We start from the raw sequence: 16,705 nt of genomic DNA on the forward strand, positions 1-16,705 counted from the left end.
GAAATAATAATTTGTTAAACCTTATAAAAGCACAGATTTAGTTAGTTTAGTATAAGTATTGTAAAGAATGTTTTCATAATTTTCCCCATTGAGACGATAGCAAGCTAGTGTGGGGTGACTCTGGGCGAAAAATATATACTTCTTTGATGGTCATTGGTGGTGATTATCATGAAACAAATTAATCGGACATGTATGATTTAGATTAGTGTTCTTGTACCAACTTTAAATGAAATCAGCTGCGACATGTCTGAGTTATGGCTCCGTTCATGAACAAATTGTAAGAAAATGGCCGCAAGGCGGCCATATTGCATTGTATCACAAAAAATTGATGTGCACATGTATGACATAAGTAAATGTCCTTGAACCAACTTTGAATAAAATCTGTCAAGACATGTCCGAGTTACGGCTCCAGACATGAAAAAAGTGTCACAAAATGGCCGCCATGCGGCCATATTGGATCGTACCATGAAACAAATCGACGTGCATATGCATGAGATAGCTCAATGTTCTTGTACCAACTTGAAAGAAATTGGATCACACATGTCTGAGCAATGTTTGGTGACGGACACGCGAACTCACGCAGGGAAACACGTGCATGCACACGCACGCACAAACGGACGGACGCACGGACATGACCAAACCCACTAGTCCCCGCGGACTATGTCCGTGTGGACTAAAAACATGTTCATCATTTTCTCATAGACTACCGTGTACAGTGATCAGTTTTGTCGATGAAATTCAAAAATCTTTGTTGTACACACATGCACTTTTTACCTGCCACTTCAAAAAAGTACATTAACATTAATCATCCAACAGGTATAAATGTTGAGATATAGCTTGTTTGTAATATGAAAAATGTTAATAGTTTGCCCAATGGGCTTCTATGTTTTATGATATGATATGTTTGGACGAAGCTCTACATCGGCCACATTTTGCCTTCCTTTGAGGGGGTCTACAAAATTATAGAATAATCAGAAGGGTGGCTTGAAAGCATTCTGTGTTTGTTGGGGAGGGGGCTTTTGAAAAGTCAGCGAATTTTTTTAGAATCTCCCTCCCCCAAGAGGTGTTTGTGAATGCAGCAGTAATTAAATCTGAGATCTAAGCGCCTCGAGTGTCGCTGTACTGTTGACTTTCAATCCCCCAAGTCTCCTGTAAACTAAATATAATCATACCGTAAGCAAAAAGATCCATCAACCGGATTACGTTAAGCATTTTACGATCACATTTATCAGACACTGAAAGTGAATGCAGATAATATTCTGGCAAGTTAAGGAAAGGTTGACACTTTTTAAGGGAAATGCTGAGAAAATCTGCAAATTTTGTAAATGTCAAAGATTTCTTATGAAAAGCCTAAGTTCGCCGGAGAAAAGGTTTTGTCTTGATAATTTAAAAAAAGTGAAACACAAATATTTGCTCAAATGATATATGGACTGAACTGGTCAAAAGTATAGATAAAAACCAACTTTTGCCTAAGCGAATTTTAGTCTACCTGGTAAGCCGGTATTTCGTTTACCTACCTTGAAGCAGTTATTTTCAGATTCGATCCATCCAGTTGGACAATCTGCAGACCCTCCGGAAAATTGACAAAGGAGCAGGTATACTGATGGACAAAATGGTCAGGTACACTGGTTAGGCTCCCTGATAGGTACTTACATGCATGCATGCATGCATGCATGCCTCTATCTATCTATCTATCTATCTATCTATCTATCTATCTATCTATCTATCTATCTATCTATCTATCTATCTATCTATCTATCTATCTATCTATCTATCTATCTATCTATGTTAATATGATAAATCTTAAATGTAGCCATTGGCTCGTTTTCCGCTTCTGCGAGACATAAGAGAACTTACAGATAGGCGGAGAACAGCAATGAATAGATGATGTGTATGTACGCGTTGTCTATTTATGTGTCAGAAGCTGGGACCTGTTGAGTTTAAGAGGCTTTTTAATGGCTTAAATATTTTACATGTAGAATTTCAGTCTGATATATTTTAGAAAGATATCCAAATGTTTGAAAAGAGTGCAACTGTTAGTTCCGGTGGAGGAACTCTGTCCACCTACTGTGCCTTTCCCCAGAAGCCCCATCTGCCGTACCCTGCATCACATGACTTGTCCTCCCCTCTTCGTTTGCTTTCGCCGTCAGAGATTTGCGATTTGGCAATTTGTCGAACTATTCCATTTCTGCGAGTGGGTACGTCATATGCGTAAATCTCTGAACCGGTTTAGGATAAATTTAGTCAAGGAAACGGGAAATCCCCTCTAAACATGCACACGAAATATATATATTTCTTTCACATTCGGTTTAGCAAGCTTAAATTTCGCTGAGCTAAAATTACGAGACATGATGTGTTCATGTAATCGACCTGAAAGTTGACGTTGTTTGACTCCAAATTCGGTCACCAATGGATCGATTTTACGGGCAGACTAATTCTTTGCCTAATGTGAAACAACTTTACAAACAAAATCAAGAGATGAGAGCTAAGTTTTGAAACAACATAGCTTGCGAAGCAATATATTGTCTTCTGTTCTGTAAGTTAAGTTTAATTTTAAAGAGGCACTCCCACTTGGTAACATTTTTAAAACACATTTTTTTAATGCCAACGGTCGATATTTGACATGGCGACTGCGCGCGGATCGCGAGATATCGATAAAAACATGTCCTCAAAAAAGTAAAAGTTTGAATTCCGGTGGCCCACCTGAATTCAGCTTCCGAACATAGAACGTTCGGCACTGGGCCCATTGTCAACTAAGCTATGGAGTACGAGTCTACGCTGACGCTGCTGTAAGCCACAGCAGAACCACTCGCGTCGGTGAGCGGTCATGTCCCGTGGGAGAAAGCCGAGTCCTACTGACTTGGCAAAAAAAACGAAAAACAAAGTTACTTTGCTGATTCCACCAGAATTCGCATAGGTGACTAGTACAGATAGGTGCGGTTGATACATATTATGCATAGTGGCCGCCGCGTGGTATGCGCGCATATACCAAGCGGCGACCACTATGTATCGAACCACGCGTAACTGTGTGGCAGACGACAAAATGTAGTCATCAGAGGCAACTAATATTTTACACGTAAAAACTGATATCTATGTGGTATTGTTTAAAAATTTAATACAACTGATTGAGAATAATGAAAACGACAAAAACTAAGGAGAAGTTTTAAAAAAGAATTACCAGAGGTAAGGGCATTGATAATGATGTATATAAAGTCATCGCAGTAGCAGGTAAATTAATTGCGTCATTCGAACGTTTTTGGACTCCCTAGAATATCGTCAATCAGCACAACAACACACTTTCGGGGGATTTCGGGTCATAACCAGAAACGGTCGTAAAACTTCGGGATGTGAAAAATACGCTCGGGAAATGACATGTTTTTATCGATATCTCGCGATCCGCGCGGAGTCGCCACGTCAAATATCGACCGTTGGCATTAAAAAAATGTTTTAAAAATGTTACCAAGTGGGAGTGCCTTTTTAAAATCGACTTTAACGTACTCTTTCATAAACTATGCAATCAGGGCAACTTGGATGGCTTCTGCCGTCTGAATCACAACAAATACTATCGATTTTCTGAAGCCACATGTCTAAACACGCTTAAAGAGTACTATCTCTTCGAGAGTTGAAACATCTGACAATGTCAATGATTATTTCAGAAACCTTTATGGTAGAATGCACCTGTAACCTCCATAAATGTAATATCAACCACAATTGTAATAAAATGCACCCATAAATGTAATATCGCCCAAAAATGTAACACAAATCAACCATAAATGTCATAAAAACACCAACAACAAATGTAATGAATGGTAACCATAAATGTAATAAAAACAACACCCATAAATGTAATACTTATCAACCATAAATGTAATAAATCTATTTTGTCGTTGCAATTGAGGAATTAGCCCTTAAATATTGATCTATGTAAAAAGGAAAGCAACTCCACACATTATTTATTTCTTAATTGTTTGCGTTTAGTGTGTTTTGTATATTTGAAAGTGTATTTTACGTTTCCCTGTTTTGTGTACAGAACTGATCGGTCATGGCGAGACACAGCTGTAATCTGAACGTCAGTGCAGTCTCTACTCCAGAGTGGGGAAGACTGTATAACACTACGATCCTTTAACGCCGTTTTTTCGAAAATTGCCGTACTTTGTTAATCAACTGCCTCAAATTCGTCTTCAGTGGATAAATTGTGTGGAATAATCGATAGATTGTCTGTATTCCTATGTTTTCCCACTTGAAGTTTGTTCCTTCACTAAGGATGCCAGGATGTCTAATTTTGTTCTACTGTGTTCAAGGTAGTGTTCGTATTGTTTTTTACGTGACTAGATTGAATATATGTTGTCGTCAACATGTTTTGTGTCGTAAGTTTATGTTATAAGGTTTTTATATTTCTCTGTTATTTGTTCTGGGTCATCTGTCATAAACTAATTGTGTGGTATCACTGGTTTACGAGTTATTTTGACGCTTCCTTATCATGTAATTATCAGTGTCAAGAACTGCTGTTCCACTTCCATTATCTAATGGTTTGATCAGTACCTGGCCGTTTTCTGATAGCGTTCTCAAAGTATTCTATTCTGTGTTTCGGAAAGGAAACCTATAGTTTCAGGAAAGTATGCAATAACATTACACTAGTCTTATTAAAGTTATTATTTACTCAGGGCATTGATAAACAAATGATCACATATGCAAGTTCAAGTTTATTACATTTATGGTTGAGTTTTATTACATTTGTGGGTAATTTGTTTATTACATTTGTGGTTGCGGGTTGCTACATTAATGGTTGACTATTTTATTACATTTGTGGTTGATTTTATTACAATTGTGGTTGATATTACATTTGTGGTGGTTATTACATTTGTGGAGGTTATTACATTTGTGGAGGTTATTACATTTGTGGAGGTTATTACATTTGTGGAGGTTATTACATTTGTGGAGATTATTACAATTGTGGTAGATATTACATTTGTGGAGGTTATTACATTTGTGGAGGTTATTACATTTGTGGAGGTTATTACATTTGTGGAGATTATTACATTTGTGGAGGTTATTACATTTGTGGAGATTATTACATTTGTGGAGATTATTACATTTGTGGAGATTATTACATTTGTGGAGGTTATTACATTTGTGGAGATTATTACATTTGTGGAGATTATTTGTGGAGATTATTACATTTGTGGAGATTATTACAATTGTGGTTGATATTACATTTGTGGAGGTTATTACATTTGTGGAGGTTATTACATTTGTGGAGATTATTACATTTGTGGAGGTTATTACATTTGTGGAGGTTATTACATTTGTGGAGATTATTACATTTGTGGAGATTATTACATTTGTGGAGATTATTACATTTGTGGAGGTTATTACATTGTGGAGGTTATTACATTTGTGGAGGTATTACATTTGTGGAGATTATTACATTTGTGGAGATTATTACATTTTGGAGATTATTACATTTGTGGAGGTTATTACATTTGTGGAGGTTATTACATTTGTGGAGGTTATTACATTTGTGGAGGTTATTACATTTGTGGAGGTTATTACATTTGTGGAGGTTATTACATTTGTGGAGGTTATTACATTTGTGGAGGTTATTACATTTGTGGAGGTTATTACATTTGTGGAGGTTATTACATTTGTGGAGGTTATTACATTTGTGGAGGTTATTACATTTGTGGAGGTTATTACATTTGTGGAGGTTATTACATTTGTGGAGGTTATTACATTTGTGGAGGTTATTACATTTGTGGAGGTTACAGCACATAGCCTCAGATTCGGACTCTCAATGTTTTTAATACTGTCATGGTTTACCGCTCGTTGAGGCTGATTTTAAAGTCCTTGTAAGAATATTTTCGCTGTCTTAGTTTGCCGCAAATCGTGTTATTTTCCCCTAGGGCATAGAATGACAACAGAGATGGCAGCTTCTTTGAATTTCAAATATTTGTAAATGTTATAATTAGGTCATGTGATTCTCTCGGATCAAACTTTACACGGTGACGCCAGATTTCTATTCTTCATTTGGCAAGAGAATAGCTAAAAGTCTCATTGAAGAAAATTTAAGCAAATATTTCAGTCTTTCACCTTCGAGACGCATACTACCTTAAATTATCACGATTAAACCTTTTCTCCGGCGGACTCTTGGACATTTATAAAATTTGCAGATTTTCTCAGCATTTCCCTTAAAAAGTGTCAACCTATCCTTGACTTGCCAGAATACTGTCTTCATTCACTTTCAGTGTCCGATAAATGTGATCGTAAAATGTTTAACGTAATCTGGTTGATACATCCTTTCTTACAAACAAAGACGCTTACAGATATATTGGTTGTTTGTTGTGCAGTTCCTGTTAAAACTTTATACTTAACTTTATACGTATATAGCCCCCACCCCACCCCTCAACCGTTATGACACAAATTCTGCCGTATCCTGTGTAGCCCTGCGTACAATGCTGTTTGTTCCCGGCCTTATGGAGGCAGTATAACGCCGGGAACACATAGCATCCCCCAACAGCACCGCACTCAGGGCTAGATTCTATAAAAATCAATTATTTGTAATCTACTTACCGCTTAAGTAAACCGTGACGAATCCAAAAGCAATTTGCATCCTTTGCGGTTTGCGAACAAATATAATGGATAACACGGTACAGAAGCATTGGGTGTCTTGACTAAAATGCGGAGAAGTGATGATCGTCACTTGCACATGGATGAACTCATCGTCTAATCTCTGAACAACAACAGTTTCCTGTTTCCGCTGACACTTGCTTGTATTTTTAAACGGAGGAAATGGATATTCCCTAACCTGTGCTGACACGACTTTGAGGACAGAAGCGACGGACAGCATATATTGTTAAATCATGGGTTGCCATGGCTACTGTAGCTCTTATGGCCGAAATCTGAATCTGGTCGTAACAACAATGGGAAATGTGACATCAAGTCAAAACACGTAAAAGCACTAGTATGCAACATGACACTGGACGGTTCAAAGTCGCTTAATGAGAACTGCGTTCACAAATCATGGGTAGCAAGGTAGCAGGAACTGGCAAAGCGGGACTTGAAAGTTTGGGGTCGTAGAAGGTTGAAATGAAAATTATGGGGGTGTTAGGGGTGTCGGAAAATATTTTGATTTCTTTTTAAACAAGGAAAACGCATATTACCACTTGGTGCTCACAGCTTAACACGACTATTGGATCGTGTTATGACTTTCATTGCAAAAGTCTAACAAACAAACAAACAAACAAACAAACAAACAAACAAACAAACAAACAAACAAACAAAAATTATAATAGTTTGACATTCTATTGCGTTAAGAACCACCATGAACTACAAATGTAGTGATATTACAAAACCACTTCTGACCATCCAAAACCCTTGTCGACAGATCCTATAAACTCATAGACACTATTTTTATCATTGGCGATTTTAAATTTTAAAATCATTTAAATTCACATATATTTATTATTTATTTATTTGTCATTCATATACAGGCCGATATTTCAGTGTCCAACACTGTTCTTCCAATATCTCCTGTCATGCAAGATGTACAAATCAAAACCACAACAATTAAGAGAAAATTTACACCAACAGATAAAAATAAAAAGACAACACAATAAAACAAGAACAAATAACTTACATAAAAGCACCAAAACACAAACACACACACAAAATCACTCACTCAAACACTCACTCACTCACTCACTCACACTCACACAAAGTTAAAAGTGTACAACCTTAAGCTTATATTTAAAGGTCGCCAAACTAGGAGCCGATCTAACTTGAGTAGGCAGACTATTCCATATGCAAGCACCATAATATGAAAATGCTCGCTTGCCATATTCAGTTTTCACTTTATGAATGTAAATATTGCCGTTACTAGCATGTCTCGTATTGTGACTATGTATGGAATTTGAAAGATTGAACATTTCTGTCAAATAACTTGGCGCACTATTATTAATGACTTTATAGGTTAGAGCCGCTAGTTGGCGCTTCCATCTAATAGATGGACTAATCCAACCTAGGCGTTCATACACTGATTCTGTTCTAGTATCCCGTGGAACCTCCAGTATTAGTCGACCGGCTCTTTTGTGGAGGAGTTCAAGTATGTTCAAATACTTCTGATGTGTATTACTCCAAATACTTGCTGCATAGTCAAAATGTGGGAGAACAAGACTGTTAAACAAAACTTTACGTTGATGTACAGGCAAGAAATGTCTGATTCTAGATAGAAAACCCAGCTTTGACGTAATTTTTGCTGCAATTTTTGTAACATGCATGGAAAAATCCAGTTTAGAGTCCAGCCAAATCCCTAAATATTTGAAATCCGTAACCTGTTCAAGAAAATCTCCTGCAACTTGAATGTTAAGTGGTGATGATGAATTTAACTTTCTAACCGTACCGAAAACCATTGATTTGGTTTTCTTGGTATTCAAAGTTAACTTATTATTATCGAGCCAGGTCTTTACTTGCATTATTTCATTGGAAAGAACTTGCTGAATTTCAGAGATTGACTTGCTTGAATAAAATATAGCCGTGTCGTCAGCATACATAATTATTTGACACTGGCTGACACAAGAAGAAAGGTCATTAATAAATATAGTAAAAAGTAGGGGACCTAGGATGGATCCCTGCGGGACCCCATAAGAAATATCCATGCTATCGGAAACAGTTGAATTAAGTTGAACAACTTGTGAGCGGTTTGATAGGTAAGCATGAAACCATTCAAGAGCGGAATCCTGGATGCCATACTTGTGCAGTTTGAGGAGGAGCAGTCCATGATCAACCGTATCAAATGCTTTCTTTAAGTCCAGAAAGATTACTCCTGTTAAATTTCCCTTGTCCATGTTACAAAGGAGCTTGTCAGTAACGTGAGTGAGGGTAGTAGCTGTTGAATAGCCTGGTCTAAAACCTGATTGACATTTGTTCAGGATATTATTCATATTAAGATAACTATACAATTGATCATGAACTGCTCTCTCCAAAACTTTCGAAACAACTGGCAGAACTGATATAGGACGATAATTACCCACCTCAGCTCTATCGCCCTCTTTAAACAATGGTACAACCCTAGCTTTTTTCCATTCTGTTGGCACCCTACCCGTCACTAAAGAAAGATTAAAAATGTAAGCCAAAGATGATGAAATAAGAGGAGCAGCAAACTTAAGTAACCTGGCACTGATAGTATCAATACCAGTGGCCTTAGCAATATGTAACTTTGATAGTTGGTTTTCAACGAAATCAGAACTTATCGGTTGAAATTCAAAGCGACTATTACAATTAATTGTACATTCTGCCATAGGATTGCGAAATTTCGTAGCTAATTTAGACCCTATTGTTGTAAAAAATATATTGAAAGCATTAGCCATTGACTTCCTATCTGAAATATTCTGATCGTTCACCTTCAACTCCAAGATATCGTCATTAGATCTAGTTGGAATCAAAAATATATCAGCAATAAAAATAGAAAACGTTTTCAAATATTTGTAAAAGACCATTATAAATGCTGAATATACTGAGTTTATCTGACTTGTGAAGTACATTGATCATATGAATTGAAATGCTGAAAGTTTTGTAAAAATGTTATCAGCTGATTTGCATATTTAGTGAATTTCTGTACTGTAAATAGGTCATAGGACACACATACCAAAAGACGCTTAATCTCTAAAATTTTGGTGTAATCATGGTAAACTTGGTGACAAATAAAACATTCCATTTATTCACACATTTCTTCATTTAAATTAGAATCTTTACTGTTCAAAATTTTACTTTTGTGTTATTGTAGACGAGAATGTAAACATTACATCCAAGAGAATTGTTTTATATATTAATTTGAAGTGAATTTCGTTAAAAACAGTGACTTTCCATCGTATGTTTGTAGAAAATCAAGCATTGTGTTCCCGACTTTTTTCTTAATATTTGATTATTCTAATATACCAGAATTCAAAATTCCTCATGCAAAAGTATAACAATGGGTACAATTTTTCTGGCCATACAAATTTTTAAACCATATTACAACTAAAATTTTGGTACTTTTCAGTATTTTTGGTTTTCCATTAATTCTCATCTCTTGTTCAGCATCTTATTATGTTGAAGTACTCAGTATTCACTCTATTTGCACCTATTTTGCTGTCAGTTGCATTTCATATACATCGAAATGTCAATATGCAGTACCATTAGACTGCTGCATGTTAATACTCAGGCTGTGTGAATAAGCATTTCAACATGATTTTAAAAAATTAAGTACAAAACGTTTTTAAAAAATCAATTTTAACATACTTACTGATCATTCACATATCATTTTTGCTCTAAGTGAACAACGTATTCATCGTAAAATGACTATAGCCACACAGGCATAGAAGTAAACTGTACCATTACATTCAAGGAGGTGCATTCTTTTCGTGTACCATGGCCAACATGGTTTTGTGAACATTGATGATACAATTATTGTCCCTTTTGGCCATTGTCTATTGATAACTGTCAAGTTTCCTGGTCTTAACAATAATATTTATTTCTTTAAAAACGTACTACACACACGTCTCAGTGCGCTTTACACATTTACATCGATAAAATACAAGCAAAGCAGAAGATAAGAAATTTAGAACGTAAAAACAATCAAATAAGGTAAAATAATGTACATGGTGAAATATAATGAAAAATTCTACAGAGTAAAAACAGCCAAAGTATAAAAATGATTAAAATTCTACGAAGTAAACGGCAGAAAACGTTAAAATAAATCAGGCATCAACGTTTACTGACAAATGATGACCCTTCCAATACATAGTGCTTTAAAAAGGTGAGTCTTTAAATCGCGCTTAAAACAGTCAACATAGCTAGTATTGCGAATTTCAGGAGGCAATGAGTTCCATAGAGAAGGTGCGCAGACAGAGAAAGCTCTCTGCCCGTATGCCTTGTTGAACATTCCACGCGGTGGCACTAAGCGTAACGAATCACTCGATCTGAGATCTCTGGCAGGGGTTTACATTCTGATCAGATCCATGAGATAAAGTGGAGCAACACGATGAACTATTTTAAAGGTCGTCAACAAGATTTTGAATTGAAATCGAGCTTCAACCGGCAGCCAGTGTAAATCAATGGGTAATGTGTAATATGGTCGAATTTTTAGTCGTCGAGACAAGGCGACAGCATTCTGAAGTATTCGAAGATGTCTGAGGTGAAATTTCCAAACACCATACAAAAGACCGTCGCTGTATTCCAGTAGAGAAGTGATGAATGCGCGTACCATCTTTTCTGTGGTGGGTTTTTCCAACAATTGACGGATTTTGCCAATTCTACGCAGTGCATATAAACCATGATGTGACTGATATGGTTTGAATATCGAGCCGTCGTGAGCAAGTTTCACACAGAGATTGCAAACTAGCAAAACAGAAAGGTAATATCCGACTCGCCAATCCTTAGAGTGGAGAGTTTCACCGCATCAGATCTTGGACACGATGAAAACCACAGACAAGCAGTTGGCTGTGCTAAAACTGAACAACCTCCGTCATCTCATCATATTGGATTTCATCCAGCCGCGGATTAGTCTTTATACGTGACTCTCCGGCCTGATCTTGTGTACAAGTATGCTTTACTTTACTGCCGGTATGCAGTGACAGTGTCGCTGCCCGTAAGCAGTGGCAGAGTAGTAGCTGCATTAATTTGGGTAATTTTGACAATATTTTTGTTCCGTTTATATAACTGCGTATTTTCAGTCCGGACTTTAATTTGGCATTGATAATTATTCCCGAGATTATACTTGGATCATTACCAGTTTGACTAATTCTGAACTTTTTTTGATGTTTTCAAAATTGCAATAAAGGAAGGCGTAGGGCCTATGCCCCTCTCGTACTTTTGCCCCGAAAGCACTCTCTCTCGAATACGGCTTTCTTAAACTAAGAAACGTCTTCGGTAAATGTAAAATAAATAAACGACGTAGACTCCGATATTATAGTTTGAGTACAGTATTTAGTAAGTTTCACTTCAAGGGAAAGCAAGCAGTAATGATATTTCTACTAAATACCCACCGTAGAGAAAGCCATTGCCGAAAATGCCAAATTTCAACGGATTCTGGCTTCTCATGAAATCACATGGTCTAACTTGCATGTTAGCCAGATTATCGAAGCTGTTTGAAATTTACATGTTAACGCTTCTTTTATGGAAATATTATCAAAACCACAAAGTTTGTTATTCAGCACACTCACTTGCGGCATGTTATTATTACTAATGAAATGATGGCTGGTGATGTCGATATTGAACGACAAAGACGTACTTTCTGTGTTAGAGCCAATATGCTATTGAGACAATGTAAACACTGTTCTACTGATGTTAAGAAAGTGTTTTCTGCATACTGTAGAAATATTTATTGCTGCCATTTATCGTTACTGACAAAACTAAAAGTTATGAGTAACACTGTTTTGACGAGGCTTTTATGAGGTGATTAAATTTCTGCTGGTAGCAGTGCTTCAAATATGTTTGTGTCCAACAATATTTTGTGTCTCGGCGAAGTTATCAGACAAAGTATTTACAACTGTAAATGCAGAATTGATAGATTTTCAAACGCATTGATTTCTGTCATATGTAATTCAGACTGGAATTGCCACAGTAAGATTTTCCGTTTCTGGAGGAAGCAGTTGTACATAATTTAACTCTTTCTTTCGCAAGTGATTATTTACTTAATGTCTGTGTTTCTTTTTTCTGTATTTTTTTTATCATTTCAGTTTAACTTTCCTTTTGTTAGTGTAATGCTGCTATGAACACATTGTCTGGAATAAATTTTAATAATAATAATAATAACAAGAAGAAGAAGGAGAAGAAGAAGGAGAAGAATATCAAAATAATCTAAAATCAGTGTTTACTTGATCATATATCAATAAATGAGGGAGAAAATAACTTTCTTGGTCACTAGATGGCGCTGTTGACTGGGCTCCGTATCTATGCTCACCATCAAGGAACGTGTACCTATACCCAAGTTAAATGCACCATTTTTACGTTGTCTGCCCTACTAAAGCAAGTTACGCAAGTTACTGACTCCCGTTTGTAAGGGATGAACGATCAAATCTTCTGGGGTTTGTGGTTCAGCGACGTCGACGTGCGCTTTTTGGTTCAGGCCTACATACTTTTTGTCGGAATTTTATTGCACAACACATTTGTTCTAGCCCCTCACCCCTTGAAGATTACATTAACAAACACCTCTGGAGGGGAGGTCACCAATTTTTCATTTTTCCTGGGACAAATTTTGCTATTATTACAAGAAAAGAGAAGTGTTTTGCTTTGTGTGTGAAAAATATTGAAATGTGTGCGTCCACCGGCTGACTGACAGATCTTCACAGAAATAGCGAAGCTGGTCCAGATTTCCAAAAAATTTAGAGTGTTACATCTCGTTTCTTGTGATTTTTTATTGAAAACGATTCCTTTGACATACTACTTTTCATAAACGCACATTTTTTATAACACAAAGTAAAATATTTGACGAAAATCTCAGAAACATGGATTGAATAGAATTTACGTCATAGACACAAATGGCAAAATCCCCATGTGCCTATTGTGTCACCTTTGTCGGCAGGCAACTTCACCAGCACAAGACCGGCCGAGCCACCACATATAAAGTTGTTGACCGAAGATGTAATTTATATTTGAGAGAGGGAACTCCCAAAATGTCCATGAGTTGGAAGGGGGTGCTTGATTTTTTTTAGTTGGAAGGGGGACTTCAAAAGTCAGGAAATTTTTATCCGAAACTCAACTGTGTTTGTGAATGCAACCTGAATGTCCATTCTGTACTATGGCTTTTACTCGAAAATGTAGTTTTTCAAAAGCATTGCATAGCTGCAACTTTTCAAAACAAGTTTTGCCCTGCACATTTTTTCTCTCTATTGACGAACCCTAAAATATTTAGTGGTTTACCCCAAATGCTCTTCGTCACAGTTTTTGCAAATCGAGAGCAACAACGAGTTGTTGTATACGCTAGTGATATGTCATTTGTTAGAATTCTTAGTTGCAAGTTGAGGGCGCCTTACACTGTAGGTCAGTTTGGAGTGAGGAACAAGGGGATTTCCGGCTCCGTACCGTCGCTGTATGCATCGGTTGTGTTGAAACGGACTATGTTGTTTGCATAGGTTACACCTTAGATCATACCGACTAGCGTTTATTTCCACAAACGTTTTTGTGTACAGATCAGTGGCACACAACTACACGTCCAGGTGCTAGGTGTCAGATGCGATTCTCCGGCTGCAACGTGCACTAAAGTAAAATGGCACCGAATTACTACTACTACTAGTGAGTTTTTATTGGATTTAGTCTGGAAGTGGTGCAACTGCAAGCGTATTTACAAACAGTGAAAGTTGAAATTGCCAAACAAAAAGGTGGGTATAAATATGAAACGCCTCCCATCAGTTGTCTGCGTTATTTATGTATGTGTTTATATTTGAACTTGAAGACAAGCTGTGCAGGGTAGTAGTAGTTGTTTGTACCCGGTGGTTGGGGTGTGCGCGCCATGACTCACTGTTAGCGTCAGTGGTGTGTACTGTAGCACTGTCGGGCTGGGTAGTGTCCAGCATCTGGGAAGATAACCACATGAAGGTTTCACAGTAACCAGATCCTTGCAGTCAATCCTTTGCAGTGTGGTGTCACTCGTTGGACAGGTGTGTTTTGCAGAGCCTCCACAAGTCGGTGGTTGCTCAATTCATGGAGCTGGAAACGTCTGTTTCTAGCTCCATGCTCGTGTCTTTGTCAAGACTTTCTGCGATCCGTATGCCCGCCTTTGCTTCCACCTCGCTGGCGATTTTGTACTGTGGAATGGTGTCACTCCCTACACACTCACACTGCGCCGAAGGAGGGGTGTATTAAAGGCCACATATAACAGCAAAACTTGAAGCGAGATGAAGTGAGACTGCGTGATGCCACAGCAGTCGGAGAGTAAGACTAAGAATACAGTTCACCGAGTGTGACCCAGCCATGCATATTGTTGCAACTGAACTGGTCACTGATTATTTTCAGTTTCCATTCAGTGGATCATCATCGGCTTGGTTTTCATGCAAACAAAATCCAGTCAGAAATTTAATATTGTGATTTGAAGTAAGCTGCTGAGAGAAATATAATCTGTTTTCGTGAAGTCTATTTGTGAACGACCTCGACTGTAATAGTGTAATGTCTACCCAGTGATGTCATTATCAGTGATGTAATAGGTTAAATATAGCATATGTGATACACTGCATAGAATAGACGTAGAATAAAGGGTGATTATGTATTTCTCTAGTGTTTAATCTATTTCTCTCATGTGACATAATGTTATACTTTTGTGTAAATGTGTTGAAGAGGGTATACACATGAGATTGAAACCATGGCCGGGTGGTGGCCGTTGCCTGGCTTGATCTGCATCAACGTTTTATTATGACGTGTACAGTGTGGGCGATGTTCCTCCAGTTATCAAGCCCAGGCTTCACTACATCCTGTTATCAGCTCTTCTCAGTCTACTGCAGCTGCCCCCGACTTGGGACGGGCGGCGGTGGGTTGAGCGCTTTGGTCCCGGGAACCCTCCCTCTCCAGCTGCAGATACTGTCTTGGCAGATTCATGTAAAATGTAAAATTTACACGTAAAATACATGTATAATTTTATTGACAAATACTAACAAGTATTGGTATACCACATACTGCTGACCAATATAATGTTTCAGTGTTTTCTCCAGGTTTGTCTCACAGGGGGGAATGTTGCACCTGGAAAATTTAGGGAGAGTATGGTTCTGATTAAGGGGGACTGTAATAAATTATGCAAATTTAAGTTATGCAATTAAGATTTTCAAGGTATTTAATATAGCAAATTGATGTTACAGTATCCCAATGATCAAATAAAAGACACTCCTCTCTTTCTTTATTTCCATCCAGTAAGTGTATAGAAGCCTAAACAAATCATCCAAACTTCATTTCAGTTCAAACACAATTTTGTAATCTGGAGGCAAAGTCTTGTTAGTAGTCATTCAGCTGTATCACATCCTTCAGAAGCTTATATCATTTTACTGTGGTAACAGATCATGGATAACATCAGCTAGGTGATGTTACATCATAGACAGTAAACTCTGCATACTCTGTGCAAAATCATAAATCTCCAACATTGAAGAGAGGCAGTATGTCCGTGTTTGTGATTCTTTAAAATTTTAAGGGGGGATTTTGATTAGATGGGGGGCTCCTGCATTCTCCCATCCAGGATAAAAGACTGAATGTTACTCATTTCTGGAGGGTCTATGTGTTATTCTACAGTGCAGGTTTTGCAGTTTGTAAGAGTTCCCATTATTTCCTTAAGCTTTTACTTCTGGTAGATATCAGAAATTATGTCACAATTCTCATCTTGTCTTCTGTTCTGTTTGTAAGAAGGGAAGAACAAATTGCCAGGGATGTAGTTATGCTCTAAAGCAAAGGGCAAAGTCTCGAAAGTTGGCAGTTGAATTGATGTCATGGAGTTCAGGATTCCTTCTCAGCCTCCATGTCCCACCATATGTCACCACGCTGTCAGGCTCGTGCCAGTCTGTCTGCGTGTCTGTCTGTCAATACCGGTATGTACCGGTAGACCAAATTTGTTGAGCCCATGACTAAAACATAATTGTCCCAATTGTGAAAGCTTCAGAAATTTTATGAGATTCCATTCCGTTTTAGATAATATTTGGTATACAGGTTCACAGGGATGATTAAAATGTTATGTACTCAAATTATGATAAAACCT

At 37.4% G+C, this 16,705-nt stretch overlaps 3 protein-coding genes across 3 annotated transcripts in view; 2 read left to right on the forward strand and 1 right to left on the reverse strand.

The window, feature by feature from the left end:
• The window catches only part of LOC139116688 (macrophage mannose receptor 1-like), a 35,526-nt gene extending 28,816 nt beyond the window's left edge, over nucleotides 1–6,710 (reverse strand). The window contains exons 1-2 of the mRNA XM_070679276.1: nucleotides 6,571–6,710; nucleotides 1,518–1,600 (exon numbers count right to left, since the gene is read on the reverse strand). Of these exons, the coding sequence (XP_070535377.1) occupies nucleotides 1,518–1,600; nucleotides 6,571–6,610 (123 nt within the window). The 5' untranslated portion in view covers nucleotides 6,611–6,710. The remainder of the gene's footprint in view (nucleotides 1–1,517; nucleotides 1,601–6,570) is intronic.
• LOC139116693 (uncharacterized) overlaps nucleotides 1–16,705 on the forward strand; it is a 559,130-nt gene that overhangs the window by 337,700 nt on the left and 204,725 nt on the right. The gene's annotated exons all lie outside the window — the stretch shown is intronic.
• LOC139116685 (death-associated protein kinase 1-like) overlaps nucleotides 14,052–16,705 on the forward strand; it is a 31,990-nt gene continuing 29,336 nt past the window's right edge. The window contains exon 1 of the mRNA XM_070679271.1: nucleotides 14,052–14,354. The gene's annotated coding sequence lies outside the window, so the exon portion shown is untranslated. The remainder of the gene's footprint in view (nucleotides 14,355–16,705) is intronic.

This window comes from Ptychodera flava, chromosome 18 (genome assembly GCF_041260155.1).
Source record: "Ptychodera flava strain L36383 chromosome 18, AS_Pfla_20210202, whole genome shotgun sequence".
In the NCBI taxonomy this organism is placed as follows: domain Eukaryota; kingdom Metazoa; phylum Hemichordata; class Enteropneusta; family Ptychoderidae; genus Ptychodera; species Ptychodera flava.